Source organism: Mastigoproctus giganteus, chromosome 1 (assembly GCF_048544385.1).
Source record: "Mastigoproctus giganteus isolate SK-2022 chromosome 1, ASM4854438v1, whole genome shotgun sequence".
In the NCBI taxonomy this organism is placed as follows: domain Eukaryota; kingdom Metazoa; phylum Arthropoda; class Arachnida; order Uropygi; family Thelyphonidae; genus Mastigoproctus; species Mastigoproctus giganteus.
In genome coordinates, this window is record NC_143575.1 from 106,348,977 (window position 1) to 106,375,800 (window position 26,824).

Below are 26,824 nucleotides of genomic sequence, written 5' to 3' on the forward strand. Positions count from 1 at the left end.
CTTTCTTAGTACAGAAGCGTACGACATCACTGGGAACTAGAGCAACACGATCCACAGAGTGACCAAGGGAAAAGATGATTGCCCTGTAATCAGAGGTGGTCCACGAATCATTACCGTCCATTTGTTCAGTTTACAGGTAGCCAAGGTAATATCAATGGTACTACTCAGAGGGTACTACTGAACGTGGGAAGGTTCCCTGATTGATTCTCTCTTGCAGGTTGGAGGCTGTTATGAAATTTTCTAACTCTTCACCCTTCCGAGCTGGAATACCCGAAAAGATCATGGGTTCCCCCAGTGGAGAACGGTAGTTAACATCAATTGCATTAACCAGCATCCCTCCCTGGTGGAAATTAAGAGCTGCTTCGGTAATTCTAATAGCTATCGCTATACCTTCACCTGGCTGGCTATATAAGGAAAGTATATGAAGAGAGCCTGAGGCAGAGGTAACCTGAGCACATGCACTTATCGGTGTACAGAGTTGAGTTATTTTCACTATTGCGATTTCAATGTTCTTGACCTCAATAGCAGCCCATGGCTTATCTATTCTCTAGTGCATTGAACAATCCTATAAGAATTCGGGTATGCAATAACATTACCCTTTGGCATATGGTTCTTGTAACAATATTATGTCAATATTTGCCTCTTGTGATTTAAGCCTAATTTTATTAACCACTATCCTGGAACATTGCGCATTTATTTGAAGGAATCTGAGCTCTTATGTGCTAGCCGGAGTTTGCAGTCTATCCACAGTTAGTGCAGGATTAGTAAGTACTCTTGGCATTTATTGTAAATGGTGCAATTTGTTTCTCTGATTGAATGCTGGTAAGGTAGTTTGACGCTCTTACAATTTGCGCAGACACGTGACTGGTTGGGACATTCTTTGTATTCGTGGCCATGTTGGGCACAGTGGCCACAAATTGCTTTTCGCTCGTTACAGGTGTGAGAGCTGTGTCCAAATCGCAAACATCTGTAACATCTAGGGACCGGGTTGTTCCCTAAATCGGTGGCTTCCCCAACCGATAAAAATCCTCTTCTGTTGGCTGATTGCCTACCACAATCTGGGAGATAACTCAATTACCCAGTTGACTTCTGTTCCCGACTTGCTCTTAGTGTTGTACTTGGGAATGAGCTCAGCATCAATATCTTCCCCTGGCATATGTGATTCAAGGTTCTTAAAGTACAGCTGCTCCCTAAATTCAGTGGGGGTGTCATACTTTTGTCCAAATCGAAGACAACTATGGTAGGACCTCTACGTTTAGGCGGCTCAGCCTTTAATCCCATTGCGGGGATATGAAGATTCTTCAGAATTGTGAGAGCCTCCTCCCTGGTATCTGTTTCAATGTTGATCCCTGGCGTCCTTGTCTACCTGATGTTCTTAATTTTTAAAATTTTCACTTGGTCCTTCAAATTGGTAGTGAGGTCCTCCTTGACAGCGTTGCTGGTTTCCAGTTTCGCTTCCTGTGTGGGTTTGACCAGAACATTACATGTGAGTTAGTGTTTTTTTTTTTCTCTGTTTTGTTCGGTTGTTGTCTTCGCTCTGTCGCGTGAGAACAGAGGCAGGAACAGCAGGGCCATATTTTAGGACCTGAGAAAAAGAGCGTTACTTAGCTGTACATTCTCTCTCTTGCTGCTGGCGAATATCCATCTTGGATATTAGTTTTTCGTTTTCCATGTTGAGGTGAACTATTATACCCTCCATTTTGGACCAAATAGCTATAATGTCGGTCCTGACAGCAGCAGAAACCTTGTTTGTCTGTTTCGCCATAAATCTTTCTAAAATCTTCCGGAGCTTCTGGAGTTGGTCTATGGGCGTCTTACTTATCATCCTTCTCAGAGTCCGACGCGCTTGACGATTTCCTCGCAGGCTCCTCATGAATGTCCCTAAACGGGGGGGGGAGACACTCAGCTACCTCACCTATTGCAGGAAATTTCTCATCATTAGGTCTTTCCAGTCGGAGTCTGAGGCTCTTTCTTGGGGTGTCCATTTCTATGGATTTTGATGTCGCCATATCTCTGGTCTGTTTTCGTCTCTGTGTGCTTCTCTGTCTTTCTTCTCCTAATGGACGTCGGCGACCGCCACTGTAAATGTCTCTTTCTCTTTGGCAGCTCTGAACAGCTGGTATATATCTCTGATATATAAGTAATTTTGATCAAATTAACAAGGAAGGGGCCTATAGTGCATAGAAGAATTGTATTGATCAACCAGAAGCTGAATAACACTATGGTCCAAATACTACGTAGGATATATATATTTTTCCTTATATTTTTTCTTCAGGAGCTACAAATCTTCTGGCTGGCAGTAACTACGTAGGATATGTGCCACAGAGATGCCGCTTTTTTCCCTATACATAACACAAGTCTTTATTTTTCTCTTCTTTTCTCTTTATGCAGTACTCGCCGTGTAATGTTTCTTGTTTGCAACATTTTTTTCAGAAAATTTTGTGTGCGACGTTCAGTTTCTAAGGAAAGCACAATGGAAATCAACGCTATATCGTGAGAATGTTCTGTTCAGTTGGGGAAAAACAATTAACTTTACTCTCAAAGTTGTTACAGTAGTATTATTTTTAGTAAACCTCACTGGATTAACAGGTGTGCGTTTTAAGTTCTTTTTATTTAAATGTGCCAAACTGAGCTATCGCCGAAGAAAACTTGGGTCCTTATTATGACAACCACACACAGTGGCAAACAATGTGAATTATTTTAAAATGAAATATCCGCTGGCTCTTGCAATGGCTATCCTCCAGTTTGATCAGGTACATCCTCCGGATGACAATCGATGTTTTCTACTGCTGAGAACACCGCATCTGGTGTGGTCCGCAGAACTATCGACGAATTGCATCTTTCGGCTGAAAGCGTCTGCGGACTTCAGAAATGCACATGATACTTCGGAGAATACCACAGCCAATAGTCGATCGCGTCAAAATTGCTGGAAGGCTATTCCTGAGGGAAATTTCTGTTTAGCCCGAACTCTTTCTCAGCTCGAAGGCTCACCTTAACGAAATATATATACATTTTTTTTTCAGAAAGAGTTGCGCATGGAGAATCACTCGAAAAGGTCTGCCCTTTTCCGTACATACTTGCCAGTTTCTATAGAATATCTCTTTTGTATGGTAACCTGTACTCTCATAGCAATAGGCCATTGTACAGTATAATCGCATAAGAGAAAACAGCTTGTTAATGGCTTGATTATTTTTAATATGCGCAGCATATACTGTATTTCAACATCTCTTTTGCCTTAACGAAAATCTGGACTCTATTTTGTCCGTAGAAAAGTATTTCTTAAATCTACAAAAAAAAAAAAAAAAAAAAGTTGCGTAGCCATCAGATTTATTTAAATTTCTCCCAGGATGAGAAGTAATCAATTTTATGATTATTTTCATACAATTTATTGGCTACATTTAACAGTACTTTTGTTTAAATAAATATGCGTTAACATGCTTCGAAATCCGAGCTTGCAACAAAACAAAAATATAAAATAAAAAACAGAGAATTATTAGCCTTTTCGTTCGTATTTATAAATTAAAATATTTGAATAGAAAACAGTAGAAATGTATGTCGCTTACTGTGCCTTCCCACGTGCGTATACGACAGTGGCCACGTAACTCTTTAATTATTCACGTTCCGTTTTGCTCGCGAATTAAAGACCAGTTTGATTTGCTTAGTATATGAAATGCATTGCAAGTACTGTATTTGATAAATTACAATGCAATTAAATTAATTAAATGAGTCATTAGGTATTCGCTATTCGATTACAAAATAATCTGTTTTAAAATACAAGGTACTGTTGTTTCAATTAAAAAAAAAAAAAAAAAAGAAAAGAAGAAAAATAAAACAGAGCCTCTGATATCTATTCGGATTTTCGGAATGAGTAGCAAATGTGTGTAAATTGATTACATGCTAGTTTGCTTCTGCAGGTTGCAAAAGTAATGTAATTTATAACGATGTTTTGCTTGAGAACGAACAGAAATTCACTTGTTAGCTGGAAGACGGAATCGAATAACGCTTTCTCGTACCATACTGCACATACTTGCTGTAAATGTTTCATTCCACCCCGGGCAACTGGAGTCTAATTTCGAGGCCACAGATAATCCAATTTTGTCTGATTACCGCTTTTACTTGCGGCTCATTTATATGTAAAACAAACAGCTGGAAGCCCACCACAATTAAAAATTACACGACTCCAGGGATATTTTCGGTGCCTCTGGATAAACTACGATTAGGTTGTAATTAAACTCGAACACTGGGACGGCAATCAGCTCCTAATCAGGAAGTTTAATTTATCTACGGCTGTTTCATCATCAGCACCAGAAATTGACGCACTGTCGTGTTTAGGCGGTAGTGATAAAGGTGAAAGACGGATAGAATAACAGGAGTCGGAATTACTAAATTCTGTTTATTTAACATTCAAGATTAGTTATTGCTTAAATGCAGATTTTGGACAATCCTTGGGTAATCTGCAGATAAATCGTATTTAATATTTTGCATTAATGGATTTAAAGTAGAAAGCATTGAAGTCTCAGCGAAGGTTTGTAGGTGAATTTCTGCAGTTACGTACTTTTATGTAACTTTTCCTAGCTGCTTGCAAGGCTCCGAGTTTCTTAAGTAATAATTTCGTGCCCTGCACGTCTTGTAAATTCTAGGAAGCTTATTTCTTGCGCTTCTTAAATTAGACGTCTACCAAGTGCTATCGCACACACACCTCAAAGGGGTTAACGAACTTGAAGAAGATTGAGTGAAACCTAAAGAAACACGCTCGATAGACAGCAGCCTTTTCTCACTCTGTCTCTCTCTTTCTCTCACTTAAAATTCCCGTTATATGAGCATGACATGAACATAATAATAATAAATAAAATAAAAATTAATACACTTCTACGTGCTCATTATTAGAATATAAACTTTAAAATGATTAGAATCGTAAGAGAATTTTTTTTTACATATTTTAACATTATTAAAATACAAAGTCATAGATAACCATCTCCTTAGCAGCTTAGTCGGTCTAGGTCCGAGTCCCCTGTGCAGCTGGAGAAATTCTTTGGTCCTCTTCGATCTAAGGCTGAGGGAGCAGGGTTCTCCGCCCGCATGGCATATAAATCGACCCCTTAATACATAATACGTGCGTAGCCAAAATACACATGGCCTGCTACTGAGATGTTACCTAATATTTGGAGTGGAGGTGGGTGATGACTATGAAAGGAAGCAGAATTGCTTCCTTACCCACAGTTGCGGTTGTGAGGTAATCATATCAGATACCTGTATATTGCGTCATCTTAAATAGGACTTTCATACGTATGGTTTTAAGTAAATAATATGGTAAGTCAAGTACCTGATACTCTGTTTGGAGGAAATAACTCCAGTAACTGGAGTTATTATTTCCCACACAACAAGTTTTACAACTTGTTGTGTGGGAAATAATAATAATAAAAAACATTTTTAACAAAACAATCATTAATTTGTACTTGTCATTACAACCCATCATGATCATTAATTATTTCAATATCTAAGGCACCCTATTAATCCAGTAACATAATACTCGTACTTTTAAGTCTGTATTTCTGTTGATTATAATTGATATCCTCATAGCGTAAACTGCTATTCAGAAGCGAAGTGTGTAGCTTCAAATAAATAAATAAATAATCGGATATGTTTTACAGCTTTTGTGGTATGCCGCCATTTTTAAGGGGATTTCAGGTTTTCAACCTTCTAAAGCTTCAAGGATCTCTCACTCACACACAGCTACAGTTGCATATGTGCAAAATAGAAATATATTTTTCGCGAGGTACATAATTAATAGCTCGCAGTTAATGAGTTAATGGTCCAACCCCTTTCTTCTTGTATCGCCTAATGAGCAGGTACAATGATCTTTAGAATACTGAAGAAATAATAGCATTTCTTTAGTATATTTTTAGTATATTTGTGACGGTGGCTTGTTTTAATCTTTTTTTTTTCATCCATTTAAAAAAAGGCCATTTTCTTATTAAAATATACCGGGTTACAAGAAAAGACTCATAATTTTGAATCAGTTTTATTTTTTGATGTATCATGCTGGCGAGTTTGGTGTCATTATACCCCTAAAACATGAGAGTTTATTATTCAAGCAAAAACATAAATCTCTTTGTGATCCCTGTACACCCAAGACCATTCGCAGATGTCGAATGAACTTTGCTATAACAGTAGCCAATGCAGTCTTTTCAGGCGTCCTCACGGAATTCTCTCTACCCATAAGACACTTCTTATTTGTCTATCACAGAACCTACCCAGGCTATTTAAACGTCTTTACTAACCTCGACATTGTTGGTCTTTCTGCATCAGATCTCATTTTAAACTTACACTGCACTGTAACAAAACTGATAAAACCTTTTAATCAGGGTGTATTCTGACCAGAACAACGTTCCGGTACTTTTTTCTAAATGTCAAAATATAAAATCATTAAATTTATACACCTAATATTATAAAACAATGGCATAATCAAAGGGGAGGGAAAAATATCTATTTTACCCATTGCTACTAAAAATATATGTTAATAGTAATCTTTAAAATTTATAGATTTCTTTAAAAGTTTTTATTTAAAAACAAAAATATAAATTTCGCAATGAAACGAACGTTTCTTACTAAAGTACAATGTGTTAGATAAAGAGATCCAACGAATGAGATATACTGTGATGCGTGCGAACGCTGCATTTTGATTCGCCATGAGCTAAACTCTAGAACTGGTTCTATGAACCGTGAGTCTGAAGTATGATTCAGTTACTATATGATAATAAAGTCGATGTGGTAATGTCATATAGTCTTCTGGAGCACGAGCGTTCTGGTACTATTTTTTTTTTTAGCAATGCACCTCTACTTTTGACACAAGAAATACACTCGACAGCGTACTCCATCTTCCTCACAGAATTTTATCTCGACCGTACATCATTAAATGGCATAAAAGCTCTTATGTCCAACTTGTTTAATGACACCAAACTCACCAGTGCCAATCCAATAATCAATCAAACATAGCCCAATGCATAAAATAATTTGCATCCCTACTCTATCTTGGAGTAATGAAGACAGAAATTCTTAAGGCGAAGAAATTCGTAGACACGAAGGTTTAAAAGCATTTAGAACGAATACCAAAATTTTAAATAAATTTAACTATTGCAAATAGAATTAACAGGACATATACAATAATGGTTAACTAGGCAGCTGCATGGCTGTTATCAGTAAGTGATAGGAAGCGACTCCAAACTCCTGTGAAATATTTTTTGTTTATGTTTATTGTTGCGTTTAAAAAATATTATTTAGGTTTATTTCTTCAAGGATTTAATCTAGATACCAGCAAAGGAATTGTCCTGTTCATCAATTTAAAAAAGAAGCAAACAAACTGCAGTGATGACCGATGTCCCATCAGCATACAAAAACCACGAAAACGATGGCATGAATCACAGTACATGTATAAATATTACCTAATTAGCATATTATTAAAATTATGAATGGAATTGTAGTTAATAAAATGTCATTGAAGTGGGTTTTTTTTATTATTATAAAACAATGTACAGTTTGCTGTAAATCGATTCAACTAGATTTGACATTGTAGCACAATAAGAATGAGTACATCCATTTTATACTAGTACTTCGTGCTGAGTGTAGATGGCAGCACGTTAGCTGCCGTTTCGTTTGTTATGTGTGATCGTATAGTTTAATGGGAAAATCAGCTTACGTCTTTGAATCGAAGTGAAGCACACTTTTTTAAAAACAGTATCACTGTCGGTTGAAAATTGTGCCCCCCCCCCCAGATTTTGAGGAATGTAATGACGGAAGCGGCGAATGATTTTATTAACTTGTCGATGCTCCGGCACGAGCGGAGTATCGCTCATAAAGTGGAGACGTTTACAACCGGTCATTTAATAGCTAATATTATCGTTAAGCGTATTTTATGATCAAGTGGATTTGAATCACGGTCAACTCAAATGCGTGTGCTACTGTATTGTGCCGTGAGTTTCGTAATCATTCATAGTTTAAAAGCTAGTTCTCATCTGCTCTTTAAATGTTAGAGTTTAATTCACGAAGATCATGGGAATGTGTTACATTCTCGGAAACGGCTTGTTCAAAGTGATTATACAGATTTCTGCGGACGATTGCTTTCTTAAGCCTGCTTAGTGTTTATTGTGAAAACACATGTGGCCATACTTGCGGTAGATTAATTTTTCATTTCATTTTGCAGCTTTCTTCGACCTCAGAAGATAAAGTGCAGTATAGATGATTGTATCTTGACCAAAAGTGAGTTTCTCATCACTCGCACATTGATATCATGAGCACCTCTGACATCGACAGCTACCCTAGCGTAGACGCTTCCTTGATTTCCATCAGTCCATTTGGTAAAGACAATCATTCCGCCAGAATGCTGTCGCCTGGCAATCAGGTGAGGACACATAACTGTTTCTTTATTTTAATATTTCTTTTGCGCATTAATTTGGTTATTATTGTGATGGTGAAGATACTGTCATCCGTAAATTAATTGATCCTATTTTCAATTTATAAAGCTGTTAGAAATACGATCTGTGTACAGTTAGTGGTCAGTTTATCAGGTGCAGTCTGTATTTCACGGATTCGCGTAGGTGTGCCGCTTGCTAACCTTTTGAAAAGCTTCAGGAACGAGTCCGGGACTTGTTTCCGCAATGCCACTGAATTGGTGGCTTAGAGAATCTTGAGCCCTTGTAGATCTGGCTAAGTTAGCTGGCCTGAGGCAGAGATGTAAGATTTACTTCGGAATTTTTCATCCCACAAACGAGAAACCGCCCTTAGAACATACATACCTTAGAATACTGACTTTCCAAGCCTAAATCCAAAACAACAGCACCAATAAAATAACGAACTGTAGTGTAAGAAAACGTAAAGCCAACAAAGTATTGTTTTTTTCCATTTGAAAGATTTTTTAAAACCTTTTATGAAAGTTTTGCCTTTGACCTTTGTTTGTTTGTTCAATTTAGTTCTTGCACTCCTTTTATCTGTAGCTTAACTATGCTTCCGAAATATTCTGTAAAATTAACTGAGCTTCGGAAAATGAGACTCAGTACTTATTCTCTTTTTAATAATGGAAATTATAATTGATAAATTACTTTCACGCTGAACTATGCATCAATGAGTTACTCCGAGATTACACGTTAATCAATATCCCTCCTAAGTTCAGAATGTACTTAATGCAAAATGTATCCTTTCCTTTGATGTTGTAAAAGTTAATGAGCATATTAGTAATTTCCTTAATTAATTTTTGTAATTAATTGCTTTGTTTTATTTCACTTATACAAATTAGTTATCGAAGATTTCCTTTTGTAATTGCAGCTTTGAAACCAACCGGTTGTTTACTCTGTAGACGCCTAGAAAAGAATGCATTTCTCTTCTCGGTTAAAGAGTGGTCTGACCAATAATAATAGGCAATAAATATGTTTTTCATTTGCGTTTATCACGTGGGTACGTGATGAACGTTATTTGATTTAATGAATTGGTTACATTAATTCTTTTTAAGTTTGGAACTTTAGATAACAATGGCTTCATTAATCATTGAATTCTATGGACGAAAGCGGATACATCTTCACCGAACGTTGAATCTTTCTTGAAGTATAAGGATTATTATTTTACTCGTCATTTTTAAGGAATCTACTTCTTTATTTGATCCCTTTTATTCAGTCTGCTTTTCTCTAGCTATCTATATTAAAATTATTTTTATTAAAACATTTTTGAATTCTTTAAGATAATTGTGAATAATCCAATATAAGATTGGATTCTGATATATGGTAGTTACTAAATACAAATTCACTTAAACACCTTTTATTTTTTCAAATATTGCACTCTTAAAATTAAACTAATGGTTAGTCTTAAGTTTCTTTAGATTGTCATTAGAAGTTTAGTACTAATTCGAATCAATGGAGCTTTTACTTTGTTTACGTTTCTACCAAATGTAAAGAAAGGTCTCGAGCTGTTGTAAGTCTCCAGTTCTTTCATGTTGCTGTAGTGTGTAAATTTATATATAATTGAAGTTTTGGAAAATGGTCTTCGTCGAAATAGGTCTTTCATGCGTAATGGAAAAGTTATGAAATGTTAATAATGAATGATCTTTATTACCTAATATTCCAAAGATGGTTTTAATGCCATTACATGAGTAAAGATATTTTTTCAGAAATGTGTTGCAAAATATCATTTACAAAAGATTTTTGTATTTGTTTTTTACCAATAACTAGAAATTTCTTATAAAGGGCGCGCGAGTTAGAGTTTGGTGGATGAAGCGATTCAGTTTACAACGACTGTGTCAAAGCATCATTTTCAAATTAATGCTTATTTCTTTGAATAAAATAAAAACGCAACAGTTAATTCTCGGAACACTTTGACCATTTTGTGATATTTAAAAAAAATAATAATTTATTTTTTTGTTACGGTTATACATTACCAAAAGATGGCAGCACTAAACTCAATAACGATTGCTCGCTGTCCAAGTTAGAATAGGAGAACGTAGTTATACGGAAGCAAACGAAAAGCATTCTGTGTTGCTTTTATTTTTAATAATTGATACAAGAAATAGAAATGCACTTTATGAAAAGGGAAAATATGAATGAATTTGGAGGAGCTTCTAAGTGTGCACGGTGGTATGAACTTTCATTCTATGATTTATTTTTATTGATAAAATTTTAAAAATAAAGTGAAGAGGATTTTTAAAATAGAAATTTTTAAAGATATTTGCGTGATTATTTACAACATATTTATCCAGTCTATTTATTATACCGTAGAATGGTACTTGGGATAAAGTTAATAATTCTAAAACAGGTTATCTTAGTTGTTGAGAAAGGATTCTTTCATAAATATGATTTTATTACACCTCTGTTATGTAGATGATATCTTTTGTCCTCTCCCTTTTTTTTCTGGAATATTTTAATACATTTATTTCATCAGTATTATTAGTAACCCGAAAAATCAGCGGTGTATGAAATACCACGTTTCTTACAGGTTTCTCTTTGATTTCTTAAACATCTCCTTGATTTAACCTCTGATTCTTTATAACTTTCGATTTAATTTTCGATTCTTAAACAGAAATAGAATTACGGGTAAGACGACATATACAACTATAAGTATGCAGTAGGATGAATTAATAAATCATAGTTATTTTTTACGTTGTTGATTATAGTTCATTATTACCAGCGATCTCTGACGAATGTTGACTACATTTTTATTACTAATTGCGCACCAGGAATCGACATCATTTTGAGAAGAGGGCGACTCAACGAAAATGTCATTTGCTGTTAGCAGTGCAAATTGCTGAGATAGAATATCCCTGTTTTAAGTATCGCAGCAGTTTCTGCTGAACGCACCATCTTATCTGCAGTTGCGAGAAAACTTCATTCCTTTCGCCGTCGACCCTCGCGGGATTTGGAGCGGACTGCCAGAATCCAAAATGAATAAATAAATATAAGTCTGATTACAGGGTAACTTAGTTTTCATTTAAATTAAGTAGAATGACAGATTTTTTTACGAGGCTACGAAATTTCCTTAAAGCAGTTCTTTTCTTTTGACATGTGCACACTACTCTTTTCCAAAGGCCCTCCTGTTAGCACAGTGATTATAACTTCTGTTTTATTTACACTCCTTAGTTAAAATCCCTTTCTGTCCGGAAGGAACGGTTTTTATATACTGTATATATAAACAAAAATTCTGGGAAGACGGTTTTTTTTCTGTTTTTTTTCCCGCCCTCTATGCGGTAGCCGAGGTTAGTCGGTCTTGGATAATATATTCATGTATGATATGTGGAAGCCTCGTTTAATTGATTTTACGTTTATTTTAAATAATTGACGAAATGTCAACGGTTTCAAATGTTCACATTTTTACAGCATTATATGTCATCCTTGTGTTAATGGTCCTTTATTTTTTTTAACAAATAAATGTTAGAGACAAGGCAAATAACCTTCTTATATAAAGGCCAAAATAAAGACAATATTTTGGCAAATAAGCAAATGATTCAAATAAGAATGACCTGTCACATCTGCAGTTTAAATTACAGAACTGGTCATGGTACTCGAATATCCAGAAAACTATTAAAGATGAAGGATAAGTGACAGTTACTTAATATCAGTAATTACTACAGATATTTTATTATACCTGAAATTGTTCAAATTATTTACTAGATTTGGTAATTAAGTTGCTGCACTGATCCATTACACGTATGAGGCTCCTAGAACCACAATGCAACGCGCCTTGGATGCTGACTAAGGGTAAGCAGATGATCAGTCACGTTGGATAACTGCTACGGCGTGTTATAGCCGTTGTGTTGTTCATGACATTGTCATGATGGAACAAAGAGCGAACATTAAATTTTGTTTCGCGACGACGGAAGTGCGACTGACACCTTCGAGTTGGTGAAATCTCGCTCGCCTGCTTTTGATTGGTTTGCAAGATTTCGAGATGGCCATAAGGATCTGAAATACGAAGAACGCTGTAGATGTGCAAAAACGTTTCTAACCACAGAAACTGTTAAAAATCGCATATTGATTCGGTCTGATTGCTGAATGACTCTTCGAATGAGGGGGAACAACTTTTTCACATTAACAGAGAAATACTTGATGCATTTCTGACAGAAGATCTGGGTAAACAGAGAGGTGTGTATGTTAGGCGATATAGCAACTGTGGCTATGGGGATCAGTATATTATGTGTACAATCGCATGTATTCTTCGGCACTTTTGTTGTTTGCTGCCCGAAATAGTAAGGTTATGGCCCTCATGGGTTGCACAGTTGTTATAATCACCGTCCTTCCTGCACCGGTTGGAAGAGACCTCAGTTCGAATCCTGTCAATGACTCGAGGAATTTTATGGGTCTTTTTGACAACGTGACTAGGTCAGTCGGGCGAGGGTAGCGTGGTTTTTGCTGGTGGAAACTCGAGTTTTACGTCAAGCAAAACATGAAAATCGACAATGGAACACACGCAGTTCATGGAAATAACACACATGGGCATATATAATTCCTGAGTTGCTCTAAACGACAATTTTTTTTTTAATATCTTCACCCAGTCTGACTCATTTTAAAGCAAAACGGCCCCGTTCTCGTCGATAACCATCCTTCCTAACTTTAAATCATCAGCAGACTTTTACAACTTTCCCTGCACTTCCTGATCAGTGTCATTAAGGAAAATAAGAAACGAAGTGGCCCCAACACTGATCCCTGAGGGACTCCTCTTGCTACACTGGTCCATCCTGAGAATTGTCTCCCCCCCCCCAAGTCTTTAGCCAGCCCTTGAACCAACGAAGGATCTTTCCAGTTATCCCAATTTGTGCCAGTTTATGTAAGCCTTTCATGGGGAACCATATCAAAAGCTTTACTGGAGTCAAGATAAATAATGCTAACGTTGTTTCTTGCATCCAACCGTTTTATGTCTTTATAATAACTAGCTATTATTGGTCAGGCAAGAACCCAAGCTATGATCCATTAAGGATACTGTTTCTATCGATATGGCCCTGTATCGTATCCTTAATCACAGACTCCATGATTTTTCCCACCACTGAAGTTAAATTCTGGTCAATAATTTCCCGTCACCTCTTTCGCACCTCCTTTGTGGATTGGGAAAACATTAGCGCTTTTTCAGTCCAGGGGGAACATTTCAGAGTCGAATTATGACCTATTAGCATCCTCAAAGCGATAATGCACTCACATGCAGCCTTTTGTTTTTAGTATAACAAGATGTATACCGTCTACTCCTGAAGCCTTAACTTGCTCGATTCTCTCGTAACAGGTATCTAGTCGTGGTGTTTCCAATACGACCCACAAACAAAGAGACAAGGCATAGTATGGCGATAAATGTGCCCTCCGAGACACAGATTCTTTCGATTTGAAATATATGTATGTTTTCATTTAGGCTTTTGGCTTATCTAAACATATAATTTTAAATATTTATTAAGGTTGCCTTCTTGACGTTCTCAGAATCTCGATTAAAATAGAGGCCGCATCACAAATAGCATGATGTCCAGAAAACAGTGGTGGCATCTGTCTTTCTATACTTGCAATATTTTGGTGCTTTATTAGTTCTCGAAGTAAATAGCTTTCCGACTAATCAATCACTTAATCGATCATTGCAAACCTTTATTATTCGTATGCCTGTTCTCAGGCTTAAATAATCCAAGAAATAAAACCAGCCACAGCCACGGATAAATCATTTAGTTTACATATACATATCTATTTCCACATCCGGTGATGCACAAAGGTTCTTGTGTTGTCAGTTTCAACATTACTTTTGCAGTTCATCCTCCTAGAAACAACTTTTGGCCTTTGCCTGCATGACTCGTTTCTTTTCTTTTTCCTTTTTGTTAATTTTCCTGGTTTTCTCGACATGTTTATAAACTTATTCCGTACCTGAGGGTAGGCGGTATTTGTTAATTAGCGTGTACACTGAAAGTCTAGCCATTCATCTCAGTTTCCGTTTTCGGCTAATTAATTTCTCCTTGCAAACGTTGCGTTTCTCAGAAACCAAGAAACGAGTTGCTTCTTTCGTTTTACGACATGCACGTGCGTTAGTTTATTTAATCTGTTTCTGTTTGTATTTGTAATTAAGGTATTTCCAAAGCTGTGAGGTGTTTGGTCGTTGTTAAAATTTCCCTACATTCGGTTAGTAAATTATAATTACTTGAATTCTTTTAGCCGGCCCTTTGGAAGCTAATAAACATCTTCTTCCCCTTCGTCGGTAAAATCTTTTCTTGCGTGAGCGATTCGTGCTAAGTTGCAGAAGAAATATAAATCCATTTTTCTAGCGGAACATCTCAAATACAGTATTTACAGAGCAGAGCTGTGTAGTTTGGAAATTTGGAATAAATTTTCCAGATATTAATTTGGGAAAAAACATCTCATTTGTAAGAGCTGTGCAGTTTTTGCCAATGGAAAATTTTGGAGTTTATCCTACAAATGAAATAACTTTAGTTTTTGTTATTTAATTTTTCCATATTTCCAAATCTAAATAAATCTCCGCTGCAAATGGATGGAATTTCGATAATTACAAGCTCATGTTAGTTTTATATTCTAATATAGCTAATAAAAATACTAGCCGGTTATTTCTTTTTTTTTCTTATAAGAAAAGTGGCATGTTCTTATGGAGGAAACCATCTTGAAGGAAAATTGGGAATAAATTTAATTAAGAATGCGTAATTAGCATATAATTTTTAATTTTTCTTCATTCAAAGTTGTGGAAAAGTTTGAAAGCGAGTGTCTTAGCTGCTAACTTTCCTAGATGAGGATGTTTGTTTTGTTTTTTTACCAAATAGTTGGTGTTCATTACAAATCCAAGTTAGGATTACGTTAGGACGAAATACTGCTTGAATTTTAAAATAAAACGTTTAGCTCTAATTTTATTCCATATACATAAGTAGGATTGAAGACTAGTAAATATTACGTGAAAATCGTATTAGACTCATAACGATCTTACTTATATTGTTATGACCATAATGTTAAAACAGTTTCCGTTGTCCAAATCCTTTTCTTCACTCACTGACCAAGGAATTAGCGACAGTTTGCAACGACAGGTGATCTTTCCGATTTTCAGAATGGTGTTATTATTGAAGAACGTTTAGCAGGAGCTATAATTGAGAAAACAAAGGAAATCACTGGTTTGTCAGAAACAACCATGCGAAAAGTGTGCAGTAAGTGGAAGACGAAAGGTGGATGCAGTTCTAAAAGGAAGATAATGCGGCAGAAAGGAAGAAAGTGCGGGGCACTTCAAGGACCTCGGGAATTTCCAAGATTTGTACCCTGTCCATCTAATTCGTCTTTTTGAATCCAATTGAGAATGTCTAGGGCAGGAGTGGCGTGCCAAAATTGACTAAATCTTTAAAAAAAAAAAAAAAAACTACCCTCGCGTGCCGCTCGGAATTTTGGAAAGTATAGAACGTCGATTATCCGAACCACCGTCGCGCCCCCATCCAAAAAAAAATGACTATCTACTTTTAGTGCATTGGTGGTTATGCTGAAATATTACTCCTGCAGCTTGATACATCTGAAGGCCTACTCAAACTGTATTGATACTGCTATTAAAGAGGATGAGAGATCTCGACGCGAAAAAAAAGACAATCTTGCATGGTTAAAAATTCAGTATTACATATTTTAAAAAAGTAAACCTTCTCAAGATTCATTATACTCTTATTTACGTGCAATTACTTGTGTTTGTTTATTTCTGTTTATGTAAAAAAACGTGTGGTTTATAAAAGTGTGGAAACCATGTAAAACGATTAGGTAAGTTCAAAATAAATATAATATACATTGTTTCTTCAAAAAGTTTTGGTTTTACAAACCATTTCCTAAATCAGTTAATTTTTATAATACTTCATATTTCAAAATACCTTGCGTACAATAATTTAATTGCAAGCCTAATTAATTTTTTTCGTATAAACTTGGGTATTCTCGTGTATGTTTGATTATCCGAACTATTTGATTAACCGAACCAACCTTGGAACGGATAATCGACTTTCTACTGTATTGTTATTTTTCTCATACACGTTTTACTTGACAAAATCGTAACCAAAAAAAGAATGAAATAAGAGACATTATTTCAAAGGTGCTTTAATAAAGGTATTAAAATAAACGTTAATGAGACTTCTGTTTCTGCACCGTTGACGACAGGTACTTTGCATCAGGCTTATACTTTGTAACTGTTAGAGCTATGGATGCAGCACTACTTTCATCCGTACTAGACAACAAAGTTCATCACTGAGAACAACGACTCTCAAGAATACGTTGATGAGAAAATTGTTAGTAATGCTGTTGCCAGATTTTTTAAACAGACAAAAGTTTCAAGAATGGAATTCCAAACTTTTAATACTTCATTTTCTGCAGTCAGTTTTCTTTGCTAATTCCGTCACTAATCGTTTCCTTTCAATATTTTCTAAATCAGCTCTCAGGTCGATAAATTTTTGCCTCCAAATTGAGCTGCTTTGAAAATCAATCAGTTGCATCTCAAAATCATCCAGGTCGATCCACTGAAACATTTTCAGGTTGAGTTCGGCTAGTTTTACACTGTCTGCAAACTTAATGAATATTGCAGTTTCTTCCAATCAATTCTCTGAACTTGATAGAACTTGAAGAAAACTGTTCAATAGTTCACTCAATTTTTTTGGGACGCTCTGAATTCCGCGTGCCCCTTCGGGCACGCGTGCCACAGGTTCGCCACCCCTGGTATAGAGTACGTTGCAAAGCGTGGTTCGGTCTCACAGCTCCTTGCCGACCACAGGAGAGCAGCTGACCAATATCCTGAGTGAAGAATGGTCAGGTGGGAGCTAGACTCCCTCACATGCCTAGTGTAATCCATGCTACGATAGGTGCAGGCTGAAATTCGGGCAAAAGATGCTCCTACTAGTTATTAAATCACGATTTCTGATTTTTTGGCTAGTGAGTGTAGTAACAATGAGTTGTTCGAGCTGAATTTTTAACTGTATGGAAAGGATGTCTCATCAGAAGATAGATTTGTTCAGAACCATTTATGCTGTTTATTTATTTATTTATTTTAATTTTTCGTTACCACCACAAAAGTTGTACTAGAAAAACCAACAAGGCGAATAAAAACGAACCATTTTTATTTTGCATCACTGTTATTTGGATGCAAAACACCAGTAATCGTGTGTCCGATGACTTTGATGACTGCAGTGCGTTTACCGGGATTATCCTCTTATATGTTAATCTGCCCTTCATCCTGGTCTCCCAGAATTCGCCCACACGTAGTGCATACAGATTAAGGAAATGTTGAAGGAGTTACTTCCACTACCTTCACCAAAAAGCGGCTTCCTTAAAGCCGAACGCCCTGCTGCCGCTGCTGACTCATTACCGCAACTCTTCCTCGTCATTATAATACCGCTCTACGTATATATTCATTCGGTTCTGACCGTGGATCCCAGACGCGGGATAAACGCTCATTAGGATTTCCACGTGTCCGCCTCGGCTGTCAGCGTCTAACTAGCGGGAGCATTGCGCCGATCCTACTGGAGGTGTAGCATGCAGCATCCTCCTTGGATCAATACCACACGTAATGGGAGCAATCGAGCATAGGCCCGCAGTACTCCTAACGACGGCTTTATCAGCTTCAGCTTTGTGACCGTGATGGTGTGCAGTAGCAGTCGTCGCGTTCTTTCACCTCCCCCCCCCGTTTCGCACCACTCGCACATGTTCCATGGCGTTTGTCATTTTCCACGGAGTCTTTTGTTTGTTACTGGCTGTACACCGGGGGCGATCAGTCCGGCGTGGATCAAATTGAAACACGTTAGACGTGTTGGCGAAGTAATTCATGCTTATCGCATTCAGGGTGACCTTTCTAGTCAACTGATAGTGAAGGACTCGTATTAAACATTCCTATCTGAGAGTGTGTTAAAATCACGGCGATAAGATGGTGGACCTTGTTTAAACAGCGGAAATGTTACGTCAGCAGGCAGTGCGAAATTAATATTGCGTGTAACCTTGCTGAACGAAAGGCGGCGCAGGCGTTGTAGGAACTCGAAACAATTGAGCAACCTCTACAGAGAACTGCACATCGGTTTTCCCAAGTAGACAGGTTGCGGGCTGAAATTGTTTTGGAGACAGTTGCTTCCATAATGTGAATTAACACATTTCAGCCAGCGAAATTTGTGCCAAAATCCTTGGAGGATATTTATCCAAATGGATTTTACGTAAAATCGAAAGGTATACTTAGAAGATTATTAACAAAGAGAGTTGAGATGACACTGAACTTAGATTAGTACTTATGAGTAAATACAGCATTCTATTATATAATACGCAAGAATTATATAATTATTTTTCTAAACCAGGTAGCGCTGCTTTTGCATGCGGAATTTTTTTGGAGCTTGTTGACTTGGCAGTTTTTTTTTTTGTGATTTAAATGTTTTTGTAAGAGAATTTAATGCTCTACTTCCTCTGAGAATGTTGGAGGCTACCAATTTATATATACAGTATATACAGGAAAATTCATAAAAGTATTTATTTTTTATTATAAATAACATTTAATTATGTTCATTGTAATATTTTATCTCCACACAAATAAGTCCAGCGTGTACTTCCTGCAATAGTATAGCAGGTTAACCACTTTTCACTCATTTGGATGACTCTGTCGGAATTCTTAAAGGCATATTCGAAATTATAATTAGCCTCACTGCTCCTAGTTAGCACAGTAGTTACGATCCTTGTTCTATATAATGTGGAAAAGGACTTGGTTCTAATCCCGTCGAGATAGGGGGAATTTTATGGACTTTATTTCACGCCATGGCCAGAGTTAGTCAGTGTCCCTCCTCTTAGAAACCGGAATTTTCATCCAGGCAACTCGATCATAAAATGCACTCAAATTTACGGGCACAGTGCGCTGATGCCTCGTGGCTTTAATTGTCTTGGTACAAATTCTGAAGTAAAACAAGACAAAATATGTAGTGGCACTTTTCTTCCGTGTTGAATTTTGCATACACGCTGGAATTTTGCTTATAGAACCGCTTTAAATGCATCTCCAATACTGAAATAGCAGTGGCTTATTATCCATGTCGATCAGCGATTGTTATGTCTGAAACGCGTAGGAATGCGAATAAAATGTTTAGACTGCTATATAATGCAAAAAATGCTTAAATAGATTAGTCGTAGAATCTAAAATCAACAACAGTTTAAAGGATTCGCACCTAATTCTGCAGATGAACTGATATATATTTATTTACTGTTATAGTTGCCATATAACTAATTACTCAAAGCATACCACTAGATAGAGAATTCCCAATATCCATAATAGATGCCTGGAAATATATGCAAAACATACTAGACATGTCTGAAACTATATGAAATTCATCCAGCTCATAAACGATGCTGAAAGTGATGTACGCAAAAATCCAGACACGTGTAGCACCCAGCTACAAATTCCGGATAACCTACTACGCGATCTGTAAATCATTGTGAACACCCAAGTCGTCGGACTTATCTCCTTGAGATTTTCTGTTGTAGGAACTACTGAAGGATAAATGAGGACTACTAAAGAGGGAAAGTATTACTGAAAGTATTCTGGAATAAGCTTGATAACATCGCAGGTCTTTAGGGCAAGAATTTGTGGGACATTACAGCAGTTAACATGTGTGCTGCAGGTTATGCAGAGTTGGGAACGTCTTGTCCAGATGTCTTTGGATATCTTTCAGCATCTCTTACCAATTAGATTTATTTTAAATAGTCCGAGTCACGTTCAGTATGTTACTTATGAATTTCCAGTAATTTTTTATGGAGATTTTAACGATCTGGTTGGTTCTATATCTAATTGTACACCCTCTATAAGGGCTCTCTTGGCTCCGATTGAAAATCGACCCATATCCAGTAATTTGTTGCCGCCACACAAATACCATTTTTAGTTGATCAAAAGAGAAAACATAGGACAGTTATAGACTATCATCAGGATGGGCCGAGGTGGCAGCGGTCAGTTCTGTGGCCTCTTCTGTTACTGAGCTTCCTTAAAGACATTGACGAAGTGTTCGCTGGAGGCTATCATATTTTGCGATTTGAAAGTAGGAAGGGAGATTAGCGACCAGAACAAGATCATGTTGCTTTTAAATGATCCGTTGCATATATGGTCTGAAAAATGGCAACTAAAGTTTACTTCTAAGTAAACCTGGGGTCTGAATATAGGCGGAGATGACTTAATGGTTACAATAAAACATATGAAGTTTACTATAGTTGAAAACCACATGTGGTCCTGTCTGTGACTTATAGGTATTTACTCTCTGTATAAGACGATGGTTACCGCATTTGGAACGTTGTGTTCAGTGTGGAGATCATACATGAAGATGTTTGTTTTTGTTATTTGGTTTTTTAGGAGCATTAGCAACTAAGGCCATATTGCTCCGGGGATATACGGTGGTCATTCCCTGACCTTTCCGCATCCTCCGTATTTGGTGGTTACGGGCTCGAACCCCGGTTTAATCAAGAAGCGTGTGCACGCACTGCTGCTCCTGCCCACCTGGCTACGGAGGCGCCCATACATGAAGAAGGAAATAGATTTTCTAGAGAAGGTTCAAAAGAAGGACGATCAGATTAGGTGAGGCGGGTGCTAACTGATGTCAATATGATGAACAGCTAGAAGTGCAGACTGCTTAGTTTGCCAGCTAGACATATTAGGGGGAGGCCTAATTGAGGTATATAATGTCCTGAAGGGGATGAGTCAGATTAGACCTGACGTAACCGAGTGGTGAGGAGCGGGAGTCAAGTAGCATGCGCTCTTCAATCCCATGACTGCTAAATACGATTAACGTTTGTATTGATTGATTTATTGTAAACTACACTGACCTGATGGTCGTGCCGGAGTATAAACAAGAAAATTTTACATCCAGGATCTACATATATAACATCTCAGAGAGTAACAGAAGTCTGCATCTTATGCAATTTGCTTTCGTGCAGTGTGTTCGGGATAATTGGAGTACATTAACGGCCAGGGTTACTGAGTCCTAGAATTTGATAAAGATCAATGCAGAATTGGAAGGTCATATTCGGTTCCCTCAACATGAATCATTGAGGAGGCTTCCATCTTGCAGTGGATTGATAATGGCTGCAGTTTTTTTTATTTTTTTTTTTATTTGGTGAAGGGGAAAGTCTGTGTGTTGGGGATATGTTTTTTTTCGGGACATACAGAAAAAGTTCTATTATTTTTCTGAAAATATGCCATTTTTCTTTAAATATTCTTAATGTATTGTTTTAAGTTCCAATACTAGAAATGTACAACTGTGAAGATATTCCGCAGCAAACACCGGTATGTTAATTTATCAGACACAGAGAAATTACTGCATCTCTGCGTTATAAAGTTCAGTCTTCCATTTTATAATAAAATCGAAATTATTCATAGCGGAAGCTGCGGTTCATACAAACAGAAAGCTTGAATGATCGCAGGAAGCCACACATGGATTTGATAACGGTGGAAAGCTCGAAGTACTTCATAACCGGCTACAGAATTAGAACAACCTCTAGCGGTATAAAAGCTTTCCTAATTACCGTTCCAGCAACGTGGATTACTGTTCTACGCAACTTCGACGCTGGCAGAGTTTCCACCTCGATTTCACCACAAGGTAATCTTGGTGACTAAAGAGCTACTTCCAGCAACTAATCTCTTTAATAACCTCTGCGAAGAACCTCCTGACTCCTTCAAACTGGTACTGAATATTTTCGCACGTTGCATGAAGATTAACGGAAGTTCTTGAGTAATCTCATCGACACATCCACCGCTTAAGGTCAGCGCTTAGGTAGCTGAATAAGACATTAAAGCACGCGTTTCGAGCTGCCACTACCACTACTGTTCATTGTGGCACATGTTGGCTGTGACGTCACCTAAAGACAGCACACGTTTCCCTGGTAACGAACTAATAACTTCGGAGAGTAAATAATTCCCTTTTGTTAGATGGGCGCATCCCTGGAAATGCAGCAAACGTCGCTGATATTATATTGAGGCGAGAAGAAAATAAAAGTGCTTTATATAACTATGCATTGTCGACTGCTGCTTTTGTAGCAGATGCACTGTGGTATCCAGCAATGGCCACTTCTAATAACCTGGGAAGGATCGGGTCTTATACTTATTAAACAATGCATCTTGATTTTTTTCTTGTCATTTGTACAGACTTTTTAAATCTTTCCGTGAAGGGCTCCTATAGTGCATGAATGGTCATCTTGAATCTTGTGATAAATCAGTAGCGAGTCTTTGCGATGAACCCGAGTTATACGCTCAGCGTGTTCGAATCCACTGTTCGAATGATACTTCTAACTGGGTAATATTTTTGTCTTCTGTCTTGTGAATTCTCTGAAGTATGTGCCCTTCCAGGAGTATAAACTGAACCTTTTTTATTGCGATTCTGTTGGTGGGACAGTCCCTCCTTCCTTCATCTAGCTCTCGTGGGTAGCACAGTTGGTATAATCGCCGTCCTCCTCACACCGAGTGGAAAAGACTTTAGTTCGATTCCCGCCAATGAATCTTGGAATTTTTATGGGCCTTTTTCACAGCGTGGCTGAGTTAATTAGTCTATGGCAAGAGTAGCGTGGTTTTTGCTCCCGGGAACTCGGGGGTTTTCTTTAAGCAAAACAACAAATCGACCACAAAACACACGCAATTTACAGACATATTATATATGGCGCAATATGGCCTGAGTTGCTGATGCGCCTAAAATCCTACAACGAACAACCCTCCATCTCACCGAGTGGTCATAATTTCAAAGATGTCGAACATCTTACAGAGACTGATTTATTTGCGGTCATTAACAGCGCAGTTGATGCCAACTCTAAACAAACCATGAAACCTCCAACTTCCAACTCTCGAATACTAATGGTACCCGAGGAGTTGGAACTCACTGCCTTACTCACACCGGGTGGAAAAGGACAGGGTTCGAATCCCGTCAATAACGCGAGAAATTTTATGAGATTTTTTGGCAGCGTAACTGAGTTAGTCGGTCTCAGGTGAAGGTTGCATAGTTTTTCCCTCTCGTAAACTTGAATTTATTCTCTAGCGGTAAAATTACCGAATAATACACGCAGTTACAGCCCGAGTATGTTACACACACTTAATTTAACCACCATGATAGTGCTCTCTTATTTAAAGTACTAATATTCTGGCTTGTTGAGAGCCAACGTGATTTTGTGTTATGCTGATAAACTTGCTCTTAAATCCAGGGGTGGCTTTAAGCTAATAAAACCTTCCTGGAGTTTATTAATTACCGCAATCAGTTTGACTAAGAATCAACCAAGATAGGTCAGAGTTCATGAAGATTTCATAAAAGCAAGAGCCTTCCGGTATTCTGCTGATCCCCTATGGTATTCACTATTGTCAAAAAGCTTGCGGATCGTGGAATGACCCTAAACTGCTCTTCCTTCAGCACCTGGCGAAGCTTCCCCGCACGCCTTCGATGAATTGCCAAGCTGCATTTGGTGTGTTAAGTGCGGTGAAAGATGTTTTCTTTGCATTGCTGCATGCTTTTGCACCACTTCCAACGCGATTCAAAAGCATGCATTGCTGCATGCTTTTGAATCGGGTTGGAAGTGGTGCACGCTCGATTCCATTTTTGAAGACGGGTTGATTTTTGAATGCGCCTCTCTGGTTACTAAAGTAACCGAGACCTTTTTGTTCAGTAGGTTTCCATAATTTGATGGATCAATGGAATAAGTGTAAATAATTTTGGAAATTATCCTGAAAAGTAAACGTTATGTTTAGGAAGCTTCTTGCTTGTTTTCGATTACCTGCATATGACTTATTGACTTCCCCTCTTTGTTTGACTCGAGATGTATGCTAGCCGAACTTAGTTACAATTACAGTATATCGAATTATTGCAAAACAACATGAGCTAGAAGGCCGTTTTAAGATTTTACATCTGCAAAAATGAAGATGCTCTATAGAATAAAATTAAATATAATTAGAGATAGTCTTTCAGTCTGTTTTGAAGTAAGATTAATGTGAATCCTTGTATGAAAGGAAGTTTGACTTTAATTAACACGTAGGCGGTTTCGGAACATTGCTAATGACAGTAATGCTTTAGATGTGCCTGGAAAATGATTATTGGGTTGGTAATACTGTAATTGCATTAAGTAACAATGGAACTTGAATATTACGGTATCTTTGTGAAAGAAGCCGCACTAACAGCGACAGATGATTTTTCGTGATGTCTACTAAGTGAGATATCGTCATGGTCTATACAGTTGATGTGACAATCAACTATAATGCCGATAGACAAAAAGGGACATTGCCTGATTATTAAAGTCTTCTTTGGCAAATGCTCTCATTTGATAATAATAAGCGAACGGATCCACTGTTCAAGCGTTTCCTTGGGTCAAGTTGATTGTTCGTTTGGGAACGTGGGTCAGATCACCAAGACTTAATAAGGGAACTCTTTATGGCTTACTTCTTTCAATCTTCAGTACTTTTTCTGATAATTTTCCTAGCCATTGATGATTTGGAGTTAACTTGAGTCAACCTAACGATTACTTCCATCGGGTGGGAGAACTTTTTATGAGCTTTTTTTCCCCACTCTAGCCGAGTTGGCTAGTCTTGGACGAGAGTTGCGTGAGTTTTTCTCCTTGAAGTTGTAATTTTTCTTCTCCTAAAAACCGCAAACCATAGAATACACGCAGTTTATAGACGTAATCCGTGGTTGTTGTTGTTGGGGTTTGGTGCATCAGCAACTTATTGCGCCGTTTATAATATGTCTGTAAATTGCGTGTTTTCTGTAGTAGTTTGCTGAATGAAAAATCCGTGGACCATCATTTGAAACGTTGCTTTGGATCAACACACATTCACTTCACAAAGTGTGGTAAACCGCGATAAAACTGAGAAAATGGTGAAGTACGACTTCGCTTTAAGAATTTATAATTTTCAGTTTTTTTATAATGAATTGTTTCGTATCATTAGTTTAAAATAGTGATTGATTTATCTTCATGGTTACCGTCTTGAATTATACCATACCGAAAAATATATTTGCTGCTGTATTTGTCAATGTAATTATCGATGGCTGAAATTTCTGCGAAACCTGTATATTTATGAAGGCCTTATGTGACGATGATTAGAAAAATTAGCTTTTTGCTTGATGTATTAATCCTCTTAAATATTTAACTGATGTTTAATGCAGGTCACTTATTTGGAAGCTCACTTCGAGTTGTGCTTGACGACCTGCCTTTTAAGTCTATGTTAATTAGACTATTCTTTCATTTTCGTCTGGTATAATTACCATTATTCCATCATCTAAATAATTGGCACCGTTTTAAAAAGACAAAAAAAAATCGCTACTGGGAATAGAAAGTTGAAACACCCACCTTAACGATGGGTAAGATTCTTCAGACCAGTTGTTAGTGGGTAGACAGCTGCTGGTGACGCCTGTTGTTAATTGCGCTGTCGAACTAGGTAGGTTTCTTTTGGTTAAATTTTGATATAATTTTATTTTAATTTGGAAATAATGCTCCATTGTATCGTGTTAATTGCTAAATGATAAATGGTTTGTTGCATTATGGAAAGAAATCCGAAGTCTGTTAAGCTTTCTTACAGCTACGTGAAGTAGATGCTTCAACAGTGACTGATTCTGCATGAAATAATGAGGGAATTTTTGAAAGGATGAGATTAATTGAGTAAGGCTGTTTTTCCGACTGGTTTTAATAAAGTGCAGCTGCAGGATCAGATCACTTGAAGATTAATTATTTCTTACATCCTTCCGAACTTTTATAGTCATCCCATTTGATTATAGAGAGAGAGAATGAAGGCGTCTTCCTATGTATATACATGATGTGCAAAAACAAAGATGACTCGTAGGCGGTTGACCTGATAACTGTAACACCAAGCATTTTACTTTTAATTGCATACATTTAGTTTTATACTATGTAAAGTTAACGTTGAATGATTTTAAATTTTCTGCATTTCTTTTGGGTGTGGATTCGCGTGAGCAGAACAGATATTTGTTGAATTCTAACATGTGAAAATCCATTCCATCGCTGCTTAAGGTAATTAATCTTCCTCTTTCTTTGATATATAGTAGTACAGACTATCCATAATATGTCTCATCAAATAACCTCTGTCTCATGAGAAGTAAGAAAAATTCCGCGAAACCATTTCCTTTATATTTTTAAAGGAACTTAAGTTTCCGTTAAGGATCGTCTATATTCAAAGAAACTGCTATCCATCTACTCTGCAAGATTCTACGTGCACTTGATTTTGATACCCACTCTCAAGTTTAGTTTTCCATGCTGAGTTTTCCTTGGCTTCGCTGCATGGCTTTCTGAACAGTGTATTTGTGTCGAGAATCACTTTTGTTCGAGTTTCCAGTCCTCTTCTTATCCTAGAGGCTTCTTGTCCCTCTGTGCTCCAGTTATTTTGC

The 26,824-nt window shown here is 37.3% G+C and overlaps 1 protein-coding gene across 1 annotated transcript in view; it reads left to right on the plus strand.

The window, feature by feature from the left end:
- The window catches only part of LOC150091079 (uncharacterized), a 628,940-nt gene that overhangs the window by 122,306 nt on the left and 479,810 nt on the right, over positions 1-26,824 (plus strand). The window contains exon 2 of the mRNA XM_090374068.1: positions 8,201-8,398. Within this exon, the coding sequence (XP_090230194.1) occupies positions 8,288-8,398 (111 nt within the window). The 5' untranslated portion in view covers positions 8,201-8,287. The remainder of the gene's footprint in view (positions 1-8,200; positions 8,399-26,824) is intronic.